At 31.7% G+C, this 22,252-nt stretch overlaps 6 protein-coding genes across 10 annotated transcripts in view; 3 read left to right on the forward strand and 3 right to left on the reverse strand.

The window, feature by feature from the left end:
- The window catches only part of LOC115880052 (mitogen-activated protein kinase kinase kinase 4), a 41,769-nt gene extending 30,820 nt beyond the window's left edge, over positions 1–10,949 (reverse strand). The window contains exons 1-7 of the mRNA XM_030897173.1: positions 10,935–10,949; positions 9,168–9,726; positions 8,911–9,029; positions 8,619–8,805; positions 5,642–5,852; positions 5,402–5,571; positions 4,320–4,545 (exon numbers count right to left, since the gene is read on the reverse strand). Of these exons, the coding sequence (XP_030753033.1) occupies positions 4,320–4,545; positions 5,402–5,571; positions 5,642–5,852; positions 8,619–8,805; positions 8,911–9,029; positions 9,168–9,283 (1,029 nt within the window). The 5' untranslated portion in view covers positions 9,284–9,726; positions 10,935–10,949. The remainder of the gene's footprint in view (positions 1–4,319; positions 4,546–5,401; positions 5,572–5,641; positions 5,853–8,618; positions 8,806–8,910; positions 9,030–9,167; positions 9,727–10,934) is intronic.
- A 2,341-nt stretch (positions 10,950–13,290) lies between these two features.
- LOC115880048 (tRNA (adenine(58)-N(1))-methyltransferase catalytic subunit TRMT61A) lies at positions 13,291–14,774 on the forward strand. The gene is made up of 3 exons (XM_030897164.1): positions 13,291–13,947; positions 14,060–14,206; positions 14,262–14,774. Exons 1-3 carry the CDS (start codon positions 13,464–13,466, stop codon positions 14,585–14,587), a joined length of 957 nt encoding a protein of 318 aa, XP_030753024.1. The 5' UTR covers positions 13,291–13,463; the 3' UTR covers positions 14,588–14,774.
- Positions 14,719–16,412, reverse strand: LOC115880046 (UPF0415 protein C7orf25 homolog). Its single transcript, XM_030897162.1, has 5 exons — positions 16,167–16,412; positions 15,770–16,090; positions 15,335–15,692; positions 14,906–15,225; positions 14,719–14,849 (listed from the first exon to the last, which is right to left on the reverse strand). The coding sequence occupies exons 1-5, from the start codon at positions 16,332–16,334 to the stop codon at positions 14,763–14,765; spliced, it is 1,254 nt and encodes a 417-aa protein (XP_030753022.1). The 5' UTR covers positions 16,335–16,412; the 3' UTR covers positions 14,719–14,762.
- Positions 16,413–16,796: 384 nt separating this feature from the next.
- On the forward strand, positions 16,797–17,647 carry LOC115880049 (histidine triad nucleotide-binding protein 2, mitochondrial-like). Of its 5 annotated transcripts, none has more exons than XM_030897168.1 (4): positions 16,797–16,941; positions 17,032–17,039; positions 17,095–17,316; positions 17,370–17,644. In XM_030897168.1, the coding sequence occupies exons 3-4, from the start codon at positions 17,095–17,097 to the stop codon at positions 17,529–17,531; spliced, it is 384 nt and encodes a 127-aa protein (XP_030753028.1). In that variant the 5' UTR covers positions 16,797–16,941; positions 17,032–17,039; the 3' UTR covers positions 17,532–17,644. The 5 variants fall into 5 exon arrangements, with proteins under 5 accessions (XP_030753028.1, XP_030753029.1, XP_030753026.1 ...); XM_030897169.1 differs by having other exon boundaries at positions 16,797–16,937; XM_030897166.1 differs by having other exon boundaries at positions 16,798–16,941; positions 17,015–17,039.
- On the reverse strand, positions 17,131–18,863 carry LOC115880047 (mevalonyl-coenzyme A hydratase sidH-like). Its single transcript, XM_030897163.1, has 5 exons — positions 18,716–18,863; positions 18,423–18,661; positions 18,157–18,301; positions 17,950–18,099; positions 17,131–17,887 (listed from the first exon to the last, which is right to left on the reverse strand). Exons 1-5 carry the CDS (start codon positions 18,855–18,857, stop codon positions 17,601–17,603), a joined length of 963 nt encoding a protein of 320 aa, XP_030753023.1. The 5' UTR covers positions 18,858–18,863; the 3' UTR covers positions 17,131–17,600.
- A 1,449-nt stretch (positions 18,864–20,312) lies between these two features.
- Positions 20,313–22,252, forward strand: LOC115880096 (DDB1- and CUL4-associated factor 13). The gene is made up of 4 exons (XM_030897223.1): positions 20,313–20,681; positions 20,731–21,445; positions 21,582–21,882; positions 21,950–22,252. The coding sequence occupies exons 1-4, from the start codon at positions 20,612–20,614 to the stop codon at positions 22,199–22,201; spliced, it is 1,338 nt and encodes a 445-aa protein (XP_030753083.1). The 5' UTR covers positions 20,313–20,611; the 3' UTR covers positions 22,202–22,252.

The following is a 22,252-nucleotide window of genomic DNA, read 5'->3' on the forward strand; positions in this document are numbered from 1 at the left end:
CATTTTTTTTTAGTAGACATGGATATGATATTAAAACTAGTAATTACTTAACGTTCAAATAAACCACACAACTCACAAGTTCTACAATCTACAACCAAGTTATTTTAATCAAACACCAAAGAAAAATAAGGAGACTGAATGAATAAATAATGAAAGATTATCTTCATTCATTACTTGAACTTCAATTTTGTATTCTTAGTCTAAGCTTCAAGAGAGACTTCAAACTACAAATAAAATATATTTACGGTGAAACTGGGCGAAACCATGGAAAACTTTTGAAGAACCGTTGAAAATCCGTTAAAGTCGGTTAAAATTTAAATATAGAATTTAGAGAATCTATTTGAAGTTAGGTTCGTATCACTTGGCTAGCTGGTGGCTAGTAGTAGGCTATGGCATTAGTACTTTGTTTTACGGCCTGACCTGTCAGGGCCATTCGGCTGTTGTTTTGATTATTATCAGCGTTCGCCTGATGCCTGATTTAATTTTCACATTTGATGTTGATGTCATATATTTTCGTTTTGGGAACGGGAGCGGATCTCCCGTTATCGTCAAAATATCGGGAAGATCCGTGCCGTTCGCTTCTTCGAAATTTACGATTCAAACAGCTAATATTTAATTGTTACTTGTTTTAAACAAGTACGATTTTTTTAAAAAAAACCGGCTATAGGTTATTGAACGTAATGCAAGGTTATTAGGTTAACTGGTAAAAAAAAACTACCTTTAAATAACCGGTTATTTTAGAGGAAAATACCGGTTATTCAAAAAAACCGGTTACTTTTGCCCATCTCTAGGGCAGAGGTTACCAGAATCTGCGTTTTCCACATTACTTGCAGGTAAAATAGTTTGTGTATTGTTTATAATTTGAATAGATCTTTCAACGATATGTTTTGTTCATTATAGTCGAGGGCTAGTATTTGATTACGTCTTGGAAAATAGGTAATTTTAAAAGTATTTTCATAATATGTTTAATGAACGTCACAGCCTATTTGTGAGCAGCCTGTTGATTTACGATGGGTTGTACGGGATTTGTTGTGGTCCTGTTCTGTCGGTAATGTACACTGCTGTTTTTAATAACTTAACTTTAATTATGATGAAATAATTACAATAGTGACCCTAAGGGAAACTGTCTAAAATAAGTACGCGTCGAAGAGTAAAAAGGTAAAGAGGCAAAAAGAGTTGAAGAGCAAAGAGTAAAGTATGTCAAGTAAAGAGTAAAGTGACAGAGCAGTTGTCTTTCATTTCATTTTAAATAATATCTAAGCTACAAAATGCCAAGAGGCCTGGAATGAGTTAGATAATCTTAAAAGTGAAGGTAAAGTTGTATCATTAAACTTTGTTGAATTGTTTTGATATATTGATGTTTTGATCATGCTGAAATGCCTTGGCCTCTGAGCTCGTGTTTTGCATTAGAAACGTCGTAGCCATGCCACAGGATTCAGCCTCTGAATCTGTGTTTAAACTGTACTAAGTTATACTTAAAGTTGATCTAATCTCAATTGTTCCATGCTGGTGCGCCTTAACCGCTGAACCCGTGTTTTGCATTAGAAACGACGAGGTCATGTTAATGGGCTCAGTGTTGTATCATTAAACTTTGTTGAATTGTTTTGATATATTAATGTTTTGATCATGCTGAAGTGCCTTGGCCTCTGAGCTCGTGTTTTGCGTTAGAAACGTCGTAGCCATGCCACAGGATTCAGCCTCTGAATCTGTGTTTAAACTGTACTAAGTTATACTTAAAGTTGATATTTTGAGTTGATCTAGTCTCGATTGTTCCATGCTGGTGCGCCTTAACCGCTGAACCCGTGTTTTGCATTAGAAACGACGAGGTCATGTTAATGGGCTCAGTGTTGTATCATTAAACTTTGTTGAATTGTTTTGATATATTAATGTTTTGATCATGCTGAAGTGCCTTGGCCTCTGAGCTCGTGTTTTGCATTAGAAACGTCGTAGCCATGCCAAGGATTCAGCCTCTGAATCTGTGTTTAAACTGTACTAAGTTATACTTAAAGTTGATATTTTGAGTTGATCTAGTCTCGATTGTTCCATGCTGGTGCGCCTTAACCGCTGAACCCGTGTTTTGCATTAGAAACGACGAGGTCATGTTAATGGGCTCAGCCTCTGAGTCAATGTCGTGTTTAGATGATTATCGAACTGTTTTATTATGTTGAGTTTTGAGACAATTTATGGGCTGAAATGTTGTGATTTGTAAATAATCGGTCTTGTGACGTGTTGTTTAAGTCACCTGCGGCGCGGCGTTAGTACGATGTCGTTGATTCTGTTAAACCAAGTTGTGTTTGTTAAAGAATGTGGTTCTCTGGATGAAAATATAGATTTTCAGAGTGAGTTGTTGGACCTCAATGATCGTCGGGACGCCGAAGTGTCAGGATTGGCCGTGTTAGCATCACCAGTCAACACTCGCGCTCCTGGTCGCTCGCATAATAGGGATCGCGAGTATTGGCCGTAGTTCGGCAAGTGACCAGCGACGATCGGTGGGAGGGCGCCACCGTCGACGCACAATGCTCGCTGAAGCCTGTCAGCCGCCGATCATTCACTTGTTCCGCGCGCGCCTGGCGTAAACAGCTGTTTTGTATTTTGTTCTCGATTTACGCCAAATAAACCCCTTTTACTGTATTTTTGTGCAATCATTGAGTTTAACGCCCTAGAGATTCATCGTCTAAAACACACGCTTGGTATTTCGAGTCAAATTTTCGTTATGAACCGCATGTTACAATTTAAAATAAACAATATGCCAAAAAAATATGTCAAAAGTTGACATATGATATGTCATTCTTTTCAGAGTATCATTTTCTATAGAATAAAGTAGAAATATACCCATTTGTAAAATTGCCATTTAAAAATCAAAAGTTATAGTCACTTCCGGTGAAACAGGAAGTGACCAAAAACAATTGAATACGTCAATCAATCCTAATTTATGTAATATACTAACATACCAAATTTCATTTCTTTTTATCTGAAAAAATAAAAAAGTTATAGGGGTGAGTCACTTTCGAGACGCACCCGGTATATATTCTTTCTAAATGTGTATAACGTAATTTGTCTTTATACAGTGTAAAACATGTGGCGTCACAATGTTCTGAAAAACTTCCATGTCAGGTTATTGACCGGACCTTTTTCAGTTCACTCTTTTTTGACAAAATATGCTGGTAGTGATAGCGCATATTTAAAAAATATTTCCATAGATTTACAGGGTAATTCAACTATATATTTTTACTACTGTTGCTATTTTTCAAATGAAATGCTTAATTTTTTTTTATCTTGGTACACCGGGTGATTGTTTCGTGGCTATAAGGGGTTAAAAAATGCCAACCCCACACTCTGTGTCCATTCCTTCCAAAAAGATCTATGGATATTTCGCAACTGTAAGAAAATATACAAAATAAAATAGTTATTTTATGTAAACATTGCTGCGTTAATCCAACGAAGACTAATTGTTAGCAGTGGTTTACTAATAAACAAATTTGCTTAACGCACAAAATAACCTTTCGGGAAGTATATCTCTTCCCGTCGTCGGAAGCAAAAAAATCCAAAGAACAGAGAAAAAAAAACTATTTAAAATATCTAAATGTAACTATTCGAAAACACTCCCGTTTTCGGAGGAGACCACCCTACAATAGTTTGTCTTTTTTAGCAATTTCATTTTAAAAATAAAGCCAGTTTCGAGTGAACAACCGTTGGTTATAGTCGACCAATGACCAAAGAATATAAGGACATGTAACGCCCCTATACGGGCTGCAGCAGAATTTGTGACCTTTTAAAAGCAGTGCTGATAAGAAAGAGTCAGGAGTTACGCTTCAGTAGGTAAATAAACAGTCCACTCCAACTTTTTAGCGTTTTCTTATTGAATTCGATAATTATTCTTCAATTTCAATTAACATCTATATGTACTTGATATGTGCTATACGTCGATACTAGTTTTGTACCTTTTGTTAACATTTTAATACGTTTTTTTCGTAATTAATTAGGATGATACACCATAGGCGTAGTCAAAACAATTATCAAAAAATATAAATATTGCTTCAAACAGCTAGGTTAAGAAAAATATGTGCGACGGCACTGTTTGGTGACATCGTCCCAATTTGCTCTCGGGTGTTATTTGTTCTTGGATTCTTTAGTCATTGTAGTCGACAGATAAACACTGCTTTAAACGTCAGTTGTCAACCAATCGGTAGACAAAAAATTGGCTTAACAGTTTTATAACAGAATACTACAGAATACTGATATATGGAATATTTTTCAAAACGCTACGCCTGTAACGGTCACCCTGTATAAATTTAATTGATGAAACATATCCAACTTACCCTACTAACAAACTCCGGACTATTATACAAAGGGTATAATTCTGCAAAGGCTTTTGAAGATGGGAATAAAGCTTCAACATCTTCCAGTCTCTTCATTAATCCTTCAATTTCCCTTAGTGCTTCATTTTGTGCTTCCATACAGGAAACGCAGAAAATAGAAGCACAACCAGGACAGTCATCTTCTACGCCGCTATCGCTGTTTTGTGAACTATACTTCCTTGAATGCCTAAATTCAGTTATTATATAATATGAATACCTACCTAGAGAAGGTACCAAAATTTGTAAAATCCCTGACTATTTTTTTTATATTTATACAAAGTATGCCAAAAAGTTTGACAAAAGAATACATCTTTTTACTATTGATGTATTGATAAAAGTAAATTGTAAAAATATTAAGCATTGTCAGTTAGCTTGATTAGCTATAGTGAACATGTCCAATAACAAAAAAAAAACATATCTTTGATATAATATGTCATAGCGATAAATTACTCCTTATATACAAAAGGTGACATAACACTCAACACTCCTTGGTGAACGTGGTTGTGCTAATTGAGATTAAGATATATGTATATTGTGATTTTGGTTCACCTTGTACAAACAAATAACTTTGTAGCAAAACGTCTAAAAATTTTATATGAAAAAAAACGGAACTTTCTACAATGGTTATCCGTACACGATTATGGTAACAAACATTAACTGGCTATATAGATGAACACATTATGTATTTGAAATTATCAAGTAAAGTCTACATCTTAAGATGATAAATTTCATCAAGTTACCAATGGAGGAGGCGAGATATTGATAATTTAAAACATGTTCACAAATCGGTGTTAAATGAAAATATTGATATTTTTATTTAAAACAGAACACAAATCAAAAGCGCTAAAATACAACTTATGTCACTTTCTGATGACTATTTGTTACTTTGAAAATTGAAATGCGACGATTCGGACAAAACCCTAAATTTTTTTTTTATTAAAACCAATGTTTAAAAAAAATGTTATTGGTTAAAATATAGTATGTAAACATCCCTATATACATAAAATAATAATCTACCTAATTTATATTTTTCATTAACTAACCTGCGAAATCGGTAATTCATAATGTTCTGTAAAAGCGGTTCTACAGATTCTCTTGCAGCACACAGATATTCATCTTCTTCAATTGTAGTTCTATCAGCATGATATGCTTGCAGTTCAAGCCAAATAAGATCCTTGAGTTCATTTTGCCAGAGTGATTCCTCTCGACTCATCTGAAATTTTAATATAAAATTAATATTTTTTTTAACTTCTATTTATTTCTTATTTGGAAAAAGCACTCACCACTCTTCTAGGATTTCTTTCATCTTTTGTTCCTCCCATTCTAATTAACACACTTAAAGTTTGATAAAAGTCTACTCTACTTTGTGGACACTCAATTGAATCAGATGAGGTTCCTTTGACGGTAAAATCATAGTCTTTTAGAATTTTACAATTACGCGATTCCCCGGTTTGTTTATGGCAAGGTATAGTTCTACACATTAAACTCATAAATCTGAAATAATAATGAAATATATATGAGTAAGATATAGTCAAACGGAATGTTCTCGAATGCTGTATATTTTTTGCTTAGTGAATTTTCCATAAAATTCCTATTCCAAAAATACCATCATGTCATAATCTATACTGAATGGACTTTGAAGTACATACCACCCATTTTTCTTTATACCATGCATACCACCCATATGGAATGACTATTTTCACACTGAACTTTCTGCACATTTAAAACTAAATGAAAATTTATTATATAGAAAATTCTTTTAATTATATATTTGAAAACTTAATAGAGTCCCCTTTCAAAATTAAGCATATTAAATACACAATAATGCATAAACATATACAAGTCAAAACGAGATGTATTTTTTTCTGTAATTTCAGATAGAAATGCTGTAATATTTTATGACATAAATTAACAGTTTTTATTCAACTTTATGTCTTCATATATAATTTTAGTATCTAAAATTGAAAGTTAATACAATTTTCTATTTTATTAAGAATTATTTACAGTATACAGAGTGGTCAGAACTGTATTCCGGAAACTTCAGCAGCATAATATTCCGCAGATAAAAATAAGTACAAAGTTCGTATAAATGTATGTCCTGAACTACTTAGTTTCTGAGATACTATCGCTACGAGTAACCGATCTCCAGATATTTAGAATGGAAATAGTCAATACATGTCATTATTGACAAAAAATAAACAACATTTGACTGTGATGATAAATTTGGTAACTTTTTATATTTTTAAATTAATCATAAATTTTTCTTCGAAAAAATGATGATAAAACAGTTTCAGTTGAACTTTTGCTACAAAACATTTTAAATTTATAATTTCAGTCTAGCTATTTAGTCAACATGTTTAATTTATGTCAATGATGACAGGTATTGATAATTTCGATTCCAAGTATCTCGAAAACCATTACTCGTAGCGATTTTTAACAAGAGACCTTTTTTACGTAAAAAACGTCGTATGTATATTGTAAATGTATATTTTTTTACTCAGTAGTTTTACACAGGTACGGACGAAAAGTTATTATTCCAACCAGTTAAAAAATATGCAGTGGGGCCCTCTACAAGTAGGATTCATATTGACATCAAATTCAAATCTCTCATGTCAAAAAAACTACCAGACACCAATTTTCATCCAAATATTGGCGTCACATCAGAAATTATTTGGAACAAGTCAAAAGAAAAATGAAACTTCTACACCCTGTATCTCCGAAACTAAGCATTTTAAGACATACATAAGAACTTTTTTACTTACTTTTATTTACAGAATATGCTGCCGAAGTTTCCGGAATACAGTTCGGACCATCCTGTATATTAATTCATAAAGCAAAAAAATCATTAATGGCGATTTCGACTGGCTGCACTAAGCCGCACTCAATGCGAACTCGAACAGAATTACAATTTCGACTGGTAAGAGCAAAGCAATAGCAATGTAAAATAATTGTGTTCGACTCGCGTCGCACTGACCCGGTAAGGATTGTTTTTTTCGTTTGGCTGCATCAGAGCAGCTTCGTAAACTAGCTCTCAGTACAATAATTTTGAAACCGTCATACATGGTCGGTTCTGTCCGTCCAATGAGGTTATAAGGGGGTTCTGTCTATGCATATAAATAAGCACCGAATCGGTGCCAATCGAACCAGATCGGTTTTGCGATTCCCCCTTTTGAGTTCGCTCCAGCACTGTGCAAGTGCAACTCTTTGAGCAGTTGCTCGCCCTTAGAGCATTCGAATAGAACTGGTGCAGCCCAGTCGAAACCGTCATAAGATGTTTTAACTAACTCTCAGTTTTTGTTGCAGATATGTCACTTTTAACAACAAATGTCAGTAATCTCGTGATCTCTCAAGTGTATCAGTAATAAAAAAGCATAAAACACCTGTTTGCTTTTCAAAAAACTAAATTTTTTTAACCAATATCAATTTTGGGTGTAGGAAGTGTTTGCTGCTTAGCAAAACATCAAGTTCGATAAAAGTTCAGTTGATTTATGCTATAAACTACAGAGCGTTTCATTGGAAATAATGGAGAGAATTTGTGGTTGGTTCATAGTTCCATTATTAGTCCTAACCTTACACTTAACAATTACCCTAGGAAATTAACATTAAGAAAATGCCGTTCATACTTCTCATACTTGTCTTAAGAATATTCTAGTATGCTTCTAGTATGCTCACACAAAGTGTCATAACTAAAATGTTTAAAATTTTACAGTAGAGAGAAAGAAAAGACATCTTTTAATGTGATGTAAACATTGTATGGTAGATACAATACGCCAACATCCCAAACATCATAATAAAATAATTTACATTAAGAATTATTAAGTTAAGAACTATTGATATTTAGCAATTTTATAACTTTAAAAGAAACTAAAATATGTAGAATTATTGTATGTATATTCTCTCTACTGTGGTCATATTTTAAAAACCATTTGGTATAAGTTATAACATAAGGAAATATTTGTAATGAAAATGGAAATATACACAGCATTCTATTTCAAAAGTATATCTGGTATAATATACAAGATATTATTATCTATAAACTGCCTATATACTTCTTTTACAACAAAACAAAGTATGAAAAAAAATTGATATAGGGCTTTTTCAGAACCCTGTAGTATATAAATTTAAAAATTCAAAAAATAATCATTTGCTAGTAATGAAACTGCAAATAAAATAAATTTTGTATATATTGCACAATGATTTATTCTCTGTAATAGGTTTTTACTGAATTAATAATAAATTAAAATTCCTGAAAGTATCTACCTTTTTCCACTTTCAATTTGATAACTGGGTAAAGGAGTCTTGGGTGTATTGTGCCAATTCTGTGATGGTTTTTTGGGGCCTCCATATTGGAATGGAGCCTGAGCACTAACAATATCCAACTTTAGATCTCTCTCTGAACCTCTTAATAATTTCATGTTACGTTTATTCACTTTCTTAGCAGCAAAACCTAAAATATAAATATGCCAAAAAATATTCTGTATTATTTTATGTATGTGTATTAATAAATTCTAACACAATTCTCAATAAGATTATGTGTAAACGCAAAACACACCTTGTTCAGAGTCAGATTTGTCAGCATTAGCAATAAGTTCATCATACATTGTGCTTACTGTATTTCTCCTAGTTAAAGAATGTTTATGTTTATGATGCTTTGTTACAGATGTATCCGACCTAAAAGTAATAATTGAAGTATTCCCTAACAGTAATATGAATATTAAAAGATCATAAAACAGATAATAAATAGAATTGAAATCTTAATAATGAGAAAACACACCAAATGTGTTAATTAATAGCTAATTAGTTGCTTACCCAGATAAGTATTTTTGCTTTTTTTCTCTATTTTTTCTTAGAAGTTTTGTCCTAGGAGGTGTTTTTCCATATATATCATACACGCTCGCATCGTCACTAGGGCTCAAATCCTCCATAGTATTTGTTTGTTTAACAATTCTGACTAAATTTAGATATACTTAATTACCATATTATAGATTTCATAACTTGGATAACTTCAAGCACAAGCTTTATGAAAATTATAACCACTTGACTAACATGTTAATGTAAATACATTTTCCAGATAATGGAAAAAACAATCTACTCATGTTTGTTTTCCACTTAATAAAATGAGCCCAAATTGTGATACTATTGTATATTTATTATACAAATCGCCTCTTATCATAGAGAACCTTATTTGATAGCTAAAAATATAGCAGGTAATCTTAAAATACTTTACATTTCACAATATTTCTTTAACTCTCTAATCTGCAAGTTACTAATATTACAAAATGAGAGAAATAAATTATTCAGCTTTCTGGTAATTGGAATCAAAGATTGGAATTATATTGGAATACCAAACCAAACCAAACGTCATAACCAGGGGGGTGACAGTGAAATAGGAAAATTGGAAACAGTCATTAGTGTCATTCCTGTCATTCTCCTCACGACAAGTATGGCCGCCTAGACAAGGACAGCATTGTTTTTGTCTAACTATTGTCTAACTTCACAGTTTAGAATTGACAGATTTCAGTTTCAGAGACAACTTCAGATTTGTTCTAGAACAAATTCGAAAATATTCGACGCCATTTTAATTCATTCCGTTTAGTTTCGTTTTGGAAGTTCAATTTAATATTTCGGCTGAAATTTATAATTATAAAGGTAATAAAGTATATAAAATATATATTACATGAAGAATCCTGGAGAAAATGACGTTTCTGCCGTAGTAGGTATGTCCCATGTATATGAAAAATAGGTAGTAAATAAACACTGTTTTTACATTTTTTAGATGCAAGAAAATGGTGTTATAATCTCTTTGATCGGCGATTTTTTTGAAAATGGAAACAATTTACAGCAAGGTAAGATCATTTTTAACTATAGCCAACATCATTTATCTCCAATATGTGCGATTTATTGTCAATAATGCAATAAATCGGACTGATAATCTGATTATGTTATCCGACTAAAAGTCTCTTTTTGCTTCTTTTTGATTTATAAGCCAGGTCTCTTTGGGAATAATGGACGCTTTTTTAAACAGTATATTTATATTTTATACCTATTGATATTTTTACATTGTTAATTTTAGTATAAAAAAATTTGTTTTTCTGTTTTCAGGTTTTTGTATAAGGCTCCCGTTTTCATGTCCCTGTGTCCGTTTTCTGTCCTTGAAGTCTGCGAATACGTGTGTTTATTTACAAATTACTGTAAGTCATGCTTATACCTTAACTAATTTACGTTAAAAGTACATATAATTAACTAATTGGTATTGAAACAATACAATCCTCTATATTTTTATGTTTATTTAGTCACGTTGTTCCATACTTCAAATAAATATATGTGAATAAATTATTTTTTGGTTTTATTTATGAAAAGAAAAAATACAAAATACATTTGAACTGAAAGAGGACCCGCCATTGAATAACCGGAAACGGAAATGAAAATTAAGCCATCATGTCCTTATCATGTCAACCTGTCAATTGGAAAATTAGTTCTCCAGACGACAACGAAGGCTTTCGGTGGCGTATCGTGTTTCCACGATTTAACACAGAGTTGACACTTCTCTCTAGTTAATTATTTTATGGTCATAACTACAGTCAACATCACTGTCATGTTTTGACCAATTTTGATTTTTGATAAATAAAAAAGTCAACTGCCTTGTTGCTATGGTTCATTACAAAAATTGCAAATATGCCATTGGAAACTTCGTATATAAAATCATGGTATTTATATACGATCAAGAATTGGTTGTAGATGCCAATTAAGTAAAAAAGAAGATAAGGTTGGGCAACAAAAGGCAGCTACATCGATACACCCGGATTTCCGAAATATCACTGAAGCAACATTGAAGTTAAGCGATTTTAGTTGAAGAAGGGTTGAAGCATATACGTATATGGGTTGAAGCGAGTGGATGGAGTGGATGGACGGGTGAACGTCTGAAAACTTTCTTTCGAACTGCGATTCGAATTCTGTGTTATCAAAAGTAGGCACGAGGGTAGGTAATGGTGTGGATCCGGTGGCTGACCTTGAAACGAGTTTTTGCTGCATATAGTCACAGACTCTACGCATGCGCACATCTTCAATGCTGCCAGATTGCAAGTTATTTTGGAATTATTTTCAGTAGAAAACAAATATGTGCTTTTCAGTGTTTTTTTTGTCAATATATACCGTATGATCAAAATAACGGCGTCCAGTTGGCTGGGAAATGACGATTGATGACATTTCCCATATAAAATGACAGCTATCTTCATTTCATAGTCATCGCTGACGCTATTTTTTTTCAATCATAGTACGCGGTATATTATTTATATTATTATTTTAATATTTCGCACAACACGTGAACGCTTATTATGTATTTTCATTGTCAATAAAATTAAATATAAATAATAAAACTCTAGATTTCTATAATTAATCTAATTGCTCTAGATTATTATGCTACGTTTAAAAAGTGCTTTATGAAGAATTCGGGAAATTAAAAGGGATATGTCCAAGTTTTTTCTTTTTTTTAATTTTTAAATGCTGTAGCTCCATGTCATGTTCATAATAGATTTTTTTAACATTCCATCAAAACTACGGAGGCCTTAAAAGGCCTTTAGCCTCCGTAATTAAAATTGTAGAGTCAGCTTCAGCAACATTAACAGTTACCTTGTTTAATTCTGCTTATACATATATTGCATTAATTTTTCTGCTACCTTACGATTTCTCTATTCTTACAACTAATTTATGTGATTTTCTTAGCATATATGATTTATAAACTATATTTTTCCTAATGGAAGGATGGAATAGGATATGCAAAATTAAGATATTTTAACATTTATTTTCCAGACAAAGCATAATATAGTATTAAGATTAAGACATAACAAATATTATAAGAAAGATCTTAATATAAATCACAAACTAACTAAGTCTTAATTTGGTCTTGTATAAAGATCAAAACTCAACCTTCACCATATTGTCAAGATTTGGCATTATAGGAAACAAGAAATTACAGTAAATTAAGAAAAGAATATCAAAGTACACGATATTAAATACTGTAACGTAAGAGAAAAAGATAAAACATAAAGCTTATTTTAGTCTTATCAACACACTCTTCGATAAAATATATGTCTAAAATTGCTATTAATCCACTAACTTGATATTTTTAAGAAATTATGATACAAACATTATAATCAAAGTACCGTATGATCGAAAAAAAACGGCGTCAAGTTGGCTGGGAAATGAACATCGATGACATTTCCCGTATAAATTTACATATAAAATGACAGCGATCTTCATTCCATAGCCATCGCTGACGCCGTCCATCGCTGACGCCGTTTTTTCTCGATCATACGGTAGTATATATATTAGTAACATTATAGGTAAAATGTTACCTCTATCTCCCATTGACGTGTATTGTTCTATAAGACTCGTCATGGTAGTACTTCAATGCATCAATACATATAATCAAAACTATTTTGCCTGTAAATAACTAGAAATTAAATAACTTGAAAGAAATAAAATAATTCTAATAAGTTTAAAACTATTAAGAAAAAATCCCTAAATGATAATTTTAATTCTAATGTAAATATATAAATAAATGTTATTATTATTACAATTTTATATATTCATAATAATTTCATTTCACAATCTTCATTATCCTTCTTACCTTAATTTTTGATATCAAGATAATTAAGTAAAAATAATTCGAAAATAAACTGCAATTTGGCAACATCGACGATGTGCGCTTGCGTAGTATCGATGATCAAATGCAGCAAATATAGGCTTCAAGGTCAGCCACCGGATCCACACCTTTACCGGCACGAGATATAGATAGATGAAATTTCTCCATCCATAAACTCCACTTTGAAAGAAGATAAAATCAACCAACCCTATTATTAAGCCGGATCATATACGTATTATATGGACCGTACAGTTCTAGCAACTTAGGCCTTGAAATTAATTAAAAAAAGAAGATAAAAGTACAACTAACAAGTAACCTAATTCTACGGTCGTTTGTATTTGTAACCGGAATCCTGAAGAAAAAGAAGGGCTTTTTCTGTGTATCGAGTTGAGATTTTCGGTGAAAAAGGGCTGTTATAAAAATATGACTATACAATACTGTATTTTATCGTAGTCATAAATATGAGTTTTGATGGATATAAGGAAGTAATAAACGAAGGAGATACTGTTATATTGTATCTTACTATATCGCAAGTGTACAATGTAAAAGCGGAAGGGAAAACTTTAAATAAAAAAGGTCAACAAGTAGAGAATATCTTTCAAACACCTTACGGAGCATTAAAGTGTGCAGAATTAATTGGAAAAACATATGGTACTAAAATACAATTGAGTAAAGGTTGGGGATATATATTACAACCGACACCAGAACTATGGACAATTACTTTGCCTCATCGAACCCAAATAATTTACACTCCAGATATAAGCATGATAATACTACAGTTAGAAATTAAACCAGGTAGTATTGTGATTGAGAGCGGAACAGGAAGTGGCTCTTTGTCCCATGCTCTAATCAGAGCTATTAAACCTCAAGGGCATTTATATACATTTGATTTTCATGAACTTCGAACAAAAACTGCAGGTCAAGAATTTCAAGATCATGGATTAGGTAAACATTTCTATTACATTAGTATTGCACTAATATATTGATATGCACATATAACTTTTGCCGTAAAAGTGATTCATTTGACTGAAAATACATATAGTTCATTTTTTTATAGCTAATTATGTTACTGTAACACATAGAGATGTGTGTTGTAATGGATTTGGAGAAGATTTAAATGAAAAGGCAGATGCTGTTTTCTTAGATTTACCACATCCATGGTTAGCTGTACCTCATGCGGTTAAAGCTCTAAAATCAATTGGAGGTAGGATTCATTCAATAAATTTCTTGCTGGATATATTTTTTTTTTACTATTTTAGGCAGACTTTGTTCATTTTCACCATGTATAGAGCAAGTTCAAAAAACTTGCTGTGAACTTAAAAACTTTGGATTTCAAGAAATTCAAACCTTAGAAGTGCTTCAAACTCAATATAATGTTCAAATACGACAATTTCCTACATTAGATGTAGAGTTTTTGAAATATCCGAAAACAGAAGAGGTGGAAAAAAAAGATCGTGAAGTTCAAAAATGTTTAACAGCAATTCCTCCAGCACAGCAACCTGGACATACAGGTTACTTAACGTTTGCTAGTTTATATCCAATATGGGCAAGAACAGTAAATAAGAATGAAGTTGATAGTGACTAAATTTTCCTTAAAGACTTTCTGCAGTATCCTTTGTTATAAAAACTAAATAATATCTTTCTCTTAATATAAAAATAAATATTAAGCTTGCTAACTTTTTGGACCATGTTCTGGCCCAAAAGCAAAGTTTAAAAGATAAATAAATATTTATTCTATAAATGTTGAAAAAAATACAATCTTATTTTTGTAATGGTTTTGCTTTAGTCATTTCTTTTTGTTCTGTTAAAGCCCTAGATTCGTGAACAAACACAACAAAATTGATGTTCTAAAATAAAAAGAGAAATTAGTTTAAAACATCAAATAGTATTTAATTTACATTACTTGTTGTTTTGCAGCTCTGACAAAACCATCATTTGATGTAACAGTTACAGCGTGTATTTGGTCTCCAAACATAAAGATTTTTAGAGACCTCTGCCGAATTTTGCCACCAACGGATAAAGTTTTGTCTGAAGTAAACTGTACTTGCTTAAATGTTGTTTCTTCATTATCTTTTATTGTATCAGTATAAGTAGCATCATCAGGAAGTACTGTTATTCTTTTTAAAAATTCTGCAGCTCTATTTTTTTCTGTAGGGCCTCCAACTGTGTTTACAATGTTTTCAAAACTATCTTTAGCTGTTTGACAACAATATAATTTTTTATCTAAAAATTAATTTCTTATTCTAATTTGGTACTGTAATTCCAAAGTAATTCTCCTATGAATGTATTTGTAATTCTCCTATGTATTTAATTTTATATTATTTAAACTTACCCTGAAAAAAATTGTCCAAAATCGGTTTCACTGGCCTTTGTCTTTCCCATTCGGCTTGTTGTTTAAGCACAGGTACATCAAAGTCATATAAATGAGCACTACCGTTTGCCACTGAACAACAATAAGCTAACATTGCTGAAACATCCAAATTGATTTTTTTTATATTTGCAGTATTTTGTGTTGATAAGTCTTGAGAATTGGAGTGCAAACTATTTTTTAATATACTGTTCTCATCTTCACTGTCTGAATCACTTATAATATCATAAGTATCGATTCTTTTTCCTTCAACAATTATTCCATAATATTCTAATTTTGTAGCTAAAGTACTTCCAATGCCATTGGCAAATACAAAAACAATCTAAAATAAAAATAATTACAATAATGCCTTGGATTCTGGATCGATTTCAACATTTTATGACTGATATTTTAATTTACCTTAGGTGTTTGAAACAAGCAAGGATATAATTTAGCACACTCAATATATTCCAAGGCTTGATCTACAATACTTCGAACTCCATAGCCTGAATTCCCCATATAAATCTGACTTAAAGACTTAGGATTTCGAGCTATAACTTTCATCCATGTAAGGCCATTATCACAGATAATATCTACAGTAATTTTTCTATCATCTAATAAGAATACTTTATTAACACTTTGAGAGTTCTCAACAGTCTTTAAAGTATCAATAAGAGATGAGAAATGGGTGAGATTTGAACATTGTAAATGCTCCTTTTTTAATGTTCTGTTCTTGGTTACCTAAAAATTGCATAATTAAATTAATTGTGGCAGCTGCAAAATGTATTTTTTGTCATATAATTAACTTATTACATACTTTTTTCAAAAATTTTAGTTCTTGGTTAATTTTTCTACCAAGTTTTTGAAGCCCGTCAATAAACTTATTGTCATCGATGTAACGTTTTAGATCTTCCCCGAATAATATTTTCTCTTTGGCTAATTCATAAATAAGCTTAAATTCGGAATCGTCAGTGCTATCAGTCATTTTAATAACAATTATTGCAAAAATAAAAATAATTTTCTATAAAAATGTCAACAATAAACATAACCTGTTTCTGTCACATGATAACCACAGAGTAAGATTTCCTTGAATGTATTCTTTTTTTATTACTTTTACGGCTTAAGCTGCCAGAACTATATGGCCGTTTTTTTTCTTTTTTTTGCTATTTATGGCCACTTGCCTATTACGGCATTCAGCCAGTTTTATTTTATTATATGAGCGTTTCCCAGTTTTATTATAGAGCGTTTCAATTACTTAAATCTAAACTTAAATTCTAATCGGACAAAGTACAGACTCACACACACATTTAACACCCATGTCCGAGGCCGGAATCGAACCGGCGATCTTGCGTCTACTAGAAAGCAGCGCAATCATTTCGACCACAAGGCCGACCTATATGGCCGTTTCGAATGGATTCTTTGTTTGATTGGCATTTTCAATTTTATATATGATATTTTTTTTTTTCAGATTATGAACTCGATTCTATAAAAAATATTTTGATATGTTTAGCAAGGCTTATCGCTATATTGTTTAAATTATCTGAATTTCGGAATATTTTAATTTTTAATCAGTTGTAATGTATTAGTGGTAGGTAGGTTCTATCTATAACATAAAATGAATATTTTCTTAAATTTAGCAAAAGTAACCAATATTGTTCATCTCAGGAAATCTTTACTTTCAGTTGTCAAGGTAAGTTTTTTTGTTTTATTAGAAACTATAATAATTTAACGATCTAATATTGTAGATGAGTAGTGAGGTTGAAAAGGCACAAAAATCCCAATACGATAAAAACGCTGAAACTATATTTGATAAGATATTAGCTAAACAGATTCCAGCCGATATCATTTATGAAGACGAACAGTGTCTAGCTTTTAATGATGTTGCTCCTCAGGCTCCAGTTCACTTTCTTGTTATACCAAAGAAAAGAATTCCAATGATTGAAAAATGTGAAGAAAACCATAAAGAAGTATACTTTTTCAACTCTAATGTAAAATTTCCTAATTAATTGCTGTCTTTAAGCTTCTTGGTCACTTATTATTAACTGCTAAAGATTTAGCAGCAAAGAGGTTGCCGAAAGGCTATCGTATAGTAATCAATAATGGAAAGGAAGGAAGCCAGTCCGTTTACCATTTACATATTCATGTTTTGGGTGGCCGTCAGATGAAGTGGCCACCGGGCTAACTGATTTAAATACATTAAAATATATTTTAGTTTAAAATCTCTGGAAAATATTTACAGTATATTACATATTTACAATTTACTTTTTGCTGTATTAGTAAATTCATTTTCCCATTCAAGACTCTCTTTTTCAGTAATATTATAGGTTTTGCCATGTTTTCCAATTCCACTTAAAAATTTCTTTGCCCCTTCTACTAAATCTGATAATTTAACTTTTTTTGAATTGTCCTTCTCATATTTTAATAATTCATCATAAACTTGGTTAAATGATGCATTGTAAGTAGAAGTTCTATCAATTTTCAAACTATCTTGTGGGAACTTAATTAGACATGTAGCTAGTTGAATTGCTTGACCTAGGGCTACAAATAAACAAATTAGTATTTACATTATCTAAAGTGCACACCATAATTTATGCACTCACATGTTCCACAAGCAACTAATTTATTTGCCAATCCCCAATCAAATGCTTCTTTTGCTGTTAAAGTCCTTCCTGTTAAAATTAGATCTAATGCTCTGGATAAGCCTATCATAGCTGGTAATCTAACTGTTGCTCCATCTGTTAAGGGTATACCTAAAAATATAATATGATTAATTAACAAATCCATTTAGAAAAATACATTTCCTCTACCAAATCTTCTACCATAAAATCCCATGACTGCTGTTTCTTCCATGACTCTTAAATCACAAAGTAAAGCTAATTCAAAACCACCACCTACAGTAAAACCATTTAAAGCAGCAACCATAGGTTTACTAACATATTTCCTGGAAGGTAGCTAATAAAACAGTTTAACAGGAAAAAAAAAATATTAAAATTAGGAAGAGTATATTAAGATATTCTATATTATATTGAATACTTTTCCCTTGAATAGATCTGTTCAGAGTAAAAAAACTAACCATGCTCAGCTCCCAATTGCTTTTATTATGTTGCAAATCTACTATTTCTTGTAAATCATGTCCAGCACAAAAATTCCCTCCTGTTCCGTATAATACAGCTGCAAGTGATGTATTATCTTTTTCAAATTCAGATATTGCATTTTCTAATATTTTCGCTGTATTACTATCCACACAGTTACGTTTTTCAGGCCTATTAATTCCTATTGTGGTAATATATCCGATCTTTTCAATTATTACAGCTAAAAAGTTCGCAATTTTTTGTATTAAGATATAAAATGATATAATACTCTTACTGTCGGAGCTGTAAGACCTTAAATGTAATATATTCGTTGGCATTTTTAACATTAGCTTTTTAAACATTTTTTTAATTATAATTTTAGTAAACGCATATTTAAAAACAAATTGTGTTTTTGTTAGGCTAATGGTTAATGTCATAGGGATGTCGATCTCAGATCGATTAATCGAAAAATCGATTATTTACCGAGAAATAATCGATTTTTTGAATCGATTCGAGACGGTGGATCGATTCAATGAATCGATCTAAGAACTGCCCGAATCGGACCGATGCACGTTATAATGGTTTCATGTCATATCTCACGTCACAAAAGATGTAAACCGCTAACAGTATCGACACTTTCATAACATCTTTACGACATCCTTAATGCGAGTCAGGAGTGGCAACTTTCCAAAAGAAAAAACTACTTTTCTTCTACAATGTTTGTAGCATTTTAATTTTATAGCGGTTTCAGAGACAACTTTAGATTTGTTCTAGAACGAATTAGAAAATATTCGACGCCATTTTAATTCATTCCCTTTAGTTTCGTTTTGGAAGTTCAATTTAATATTTCGGCTGATAATCGGTAATAAAGTATATAAAATATATATTACATGAAGAATTCTGGAGAAAATGACGTTTCTGCAGTAATAGGTATGTCCCATGTATATGAAAAATAGGTAGTAAATAAACAGTTTTTACATTTTTAGATGCAAGAAAATGGTGTTATAATCTCTTTGATCGGCGATTTTTGAAAAATGGAAACAATTTACAAGCAAAGGTAAGATCATTTTTAACTATAGCCAACATTAGTTATCTCCAGTATGTGCGATTTATTGTCAATAATGCAATAAATCGGACTGATAATCTGATTATGTTATCCGACCAAAGTCTCTTTTGCTTCTTTTTTGATTTATAAACCAGGTCTCTTTGGGAATAATGGACGCTTTTTTAAACAGTATATTTATATTTTATACCTAATATATCAATATTAAATAAATTTAATATTGATATTTTTACATTGTTAATTTTAGTATAAAAAAATTTGTTTTTCTGTTTTCAGGTATGTTCTTGGTATACCCAGGTTTTTGTATAAGGCTCCCGTTTTCATGTCCCTGTGTCCGTTTTCTGTCCTTGAAGTCTGCGAATACGTGTGTTTATTTACAAATTACTGTAAGTCATGCTTATACCTTAACTAATTTACGTTAAAAGTACATATAATTAACTAATTGGTATTGAAACAATACAATCCTCTATATTTTTATATTTATTTAGTCACGTTGTTCCATATTTCAAATAAATATATGTGAATAAATTATTTTTGGTTTTATTTATGAAAAAGTAAAAATACAAAATACATTTGAACTGAAAGAGAGCCCGCCATTGAATAACCGAATCGGAATGAAAATTAAGCCATCATGTCCTTATCATGTCAACCTGTCAATTGGAAAATTAGTTCTCAGACGACAACGAAGGCTTTCGGTGGCGTATCGTGTTTCCAGCTGATTTAACACAGAGTTGACACTTCTTTCTAGTTAATTATTTTATGGGGAAGACCCTGGCAGCTCAGCCATAGAGCTAAAGCTAACTAACTAAAAGCCTGTATATAAAAAAGAAGTCGGCCTTGTGGTCGAAATGATTGCGCCGCATTCTAGTAGACGCAAGGTCGCCGGTTCGATTCCGGCCTCGGACATGGGTGTTAAATGTGTGTGTGAGTCTGTATTTGTCCAATTTTAAACGCTAATTAAATATTAAGAAATAAGCTGGCTGAATGTCGTAATAGACAAGTGGCCAAAAATAGAAAAAAAAAAAATAAAAAAGAAGCTCCTAATTTAACTAGAACTTAACCTTGACTTATTTTTTAGGTTATTATTTTTTAAAGTAGAAAGTAAAATACATGTAGAATATTATTAAAATGAAAGTAAAAGTTATTACTCGATCCCCAGATGAATACCTAAGAGAAACTAAGAATGATATACACAAGGGTAAGACAATATTCACTGTTATGGCTTATTGTAAAGGAATCTTAAATAGTTTTTAGAAATTACGACCCATCGTTACATCCATTCGAGGCTCCTAGGGAATATACAAGAGCTCTAAACGCGGTTAAGTTAGAGAAAGTATTTGCCAAACCTTTTCTTGGAAATTTAGATGGCCATCGCGATAGTGTGTCGTGTATTGCTAAACATCCTAAACAGTTATCTGTTATTATAAGTGGCGCATATGATGGAGAAGTAAAATTATGGGATATACCTCGAAAGTTATGCACTAGGGAATTTGTGGCTCATAATGGAGTTGTTAGAGGGCTGGTGTACACTCCCAAAGGAGAACACTTTATATCAGTTGGCGATGACAAGATAATTAAAACATGGAAGTCGTTAATACCTCAGTTCGGTGAAGAGGAAGAACCTGTAAACACAATTCTTAGTAAAACAGTTGTAACAGGGATTAGTCATCACAGGAAAAGCAATATTTTCGCTACTTCTGGAGAAGTTGTACAAGTATGGGAAGAGTCTAGAAATGAGCCCATTAAATCTTATGAGTGGGGTGTTGACACTTTGCATGATATTGCCTTTAATATGGTTGAAACTAATGTTTTAGCTGCTTGTGCTAGTGATAGAAGTATAATTCTATATGATATACGTGATAATGGTCCCCTTAGGAAAGTTATAATGAAGCTAAGAAGTAATAAAGTGGCATGGAATCCTATGGAGGCCTTTACTTTCACTTGTGCAAATGAGGATTATAAGTAAGTTTAGATTTTAATTCTTATTTTTTAGTTACTTAATATAGTTATTTTTAGTACTAATAATAGGTATTCTAGATATTCTAATATATAAAAGACTATAAACTTGTTTAATTATGTGTATTTCTTTTATTTACAGTTTATATACTTTTGATACACGTAATCTTAAAAAACCAGTAAATGTTCATATGGATCATGTGGAAGCGGTTACCTGTCTGGAGTATGCACCTACTGGAAAAGAATTTGTTTCCGGCAGTTACGACAAGACAATTAGGATTTTTGAAATGGGTCATGGCCACTCTAGAGAAATATATCATACCAAGAGAATGCAGAGAATAACAAGTGTTCATTGGACATTGGATAACAAATTTATCATTAGTGGATCTGATGAAATGAACATTAGAATTTGGAAAGCAAGGGCATCTGAAAAATTGGGACCAGTAAGCATTTTTTAACCAGTAATCCATATAAATATTTTTATAACATTTAACTTCTGTTTTTTTCTAGTTGAGGCCTCGTGAGAAAACTGCTTTGCGCTACAGTGAAGCTTTGAAGGAGAAGTTTGCAAATCATCCACAAGTAAAGAGAATCAGTCGGCATAGACATGTACCAAAACACATTTACAATGCTCAGAGAGAACTTAGAACAATTAAAGATAAACAAAAGCGCAAGGAAAGTAATAAAAGAAAACATTCGAAACGCGGCGAAGTACCATATGTCCCTGAGAGGGAGAAGCACGTTATTAAAGAAGTCCAGTGATTTTTGTGTTGGAATGATTAATTTGTTCTAATAAATATATATTTAACCTTA

The sequence above is a fragment of the Sitophilus oryzae genome, unplaced genomic scaffold, assembly GCF_002938485.1.
Source record: "Sitophilus oryzae breed Bouriz unplaced genomic scaffold, Soryzae_2.0 scaffold_1614_pilon_pilon, whole genome shotgun sequence".
Lineage (NCBI taxonomy): Eukaryota > Metazoa > Arthropoda > Insecta > Coleoptera > Curculionidae > Sitophilus > Sitophilus oryzae.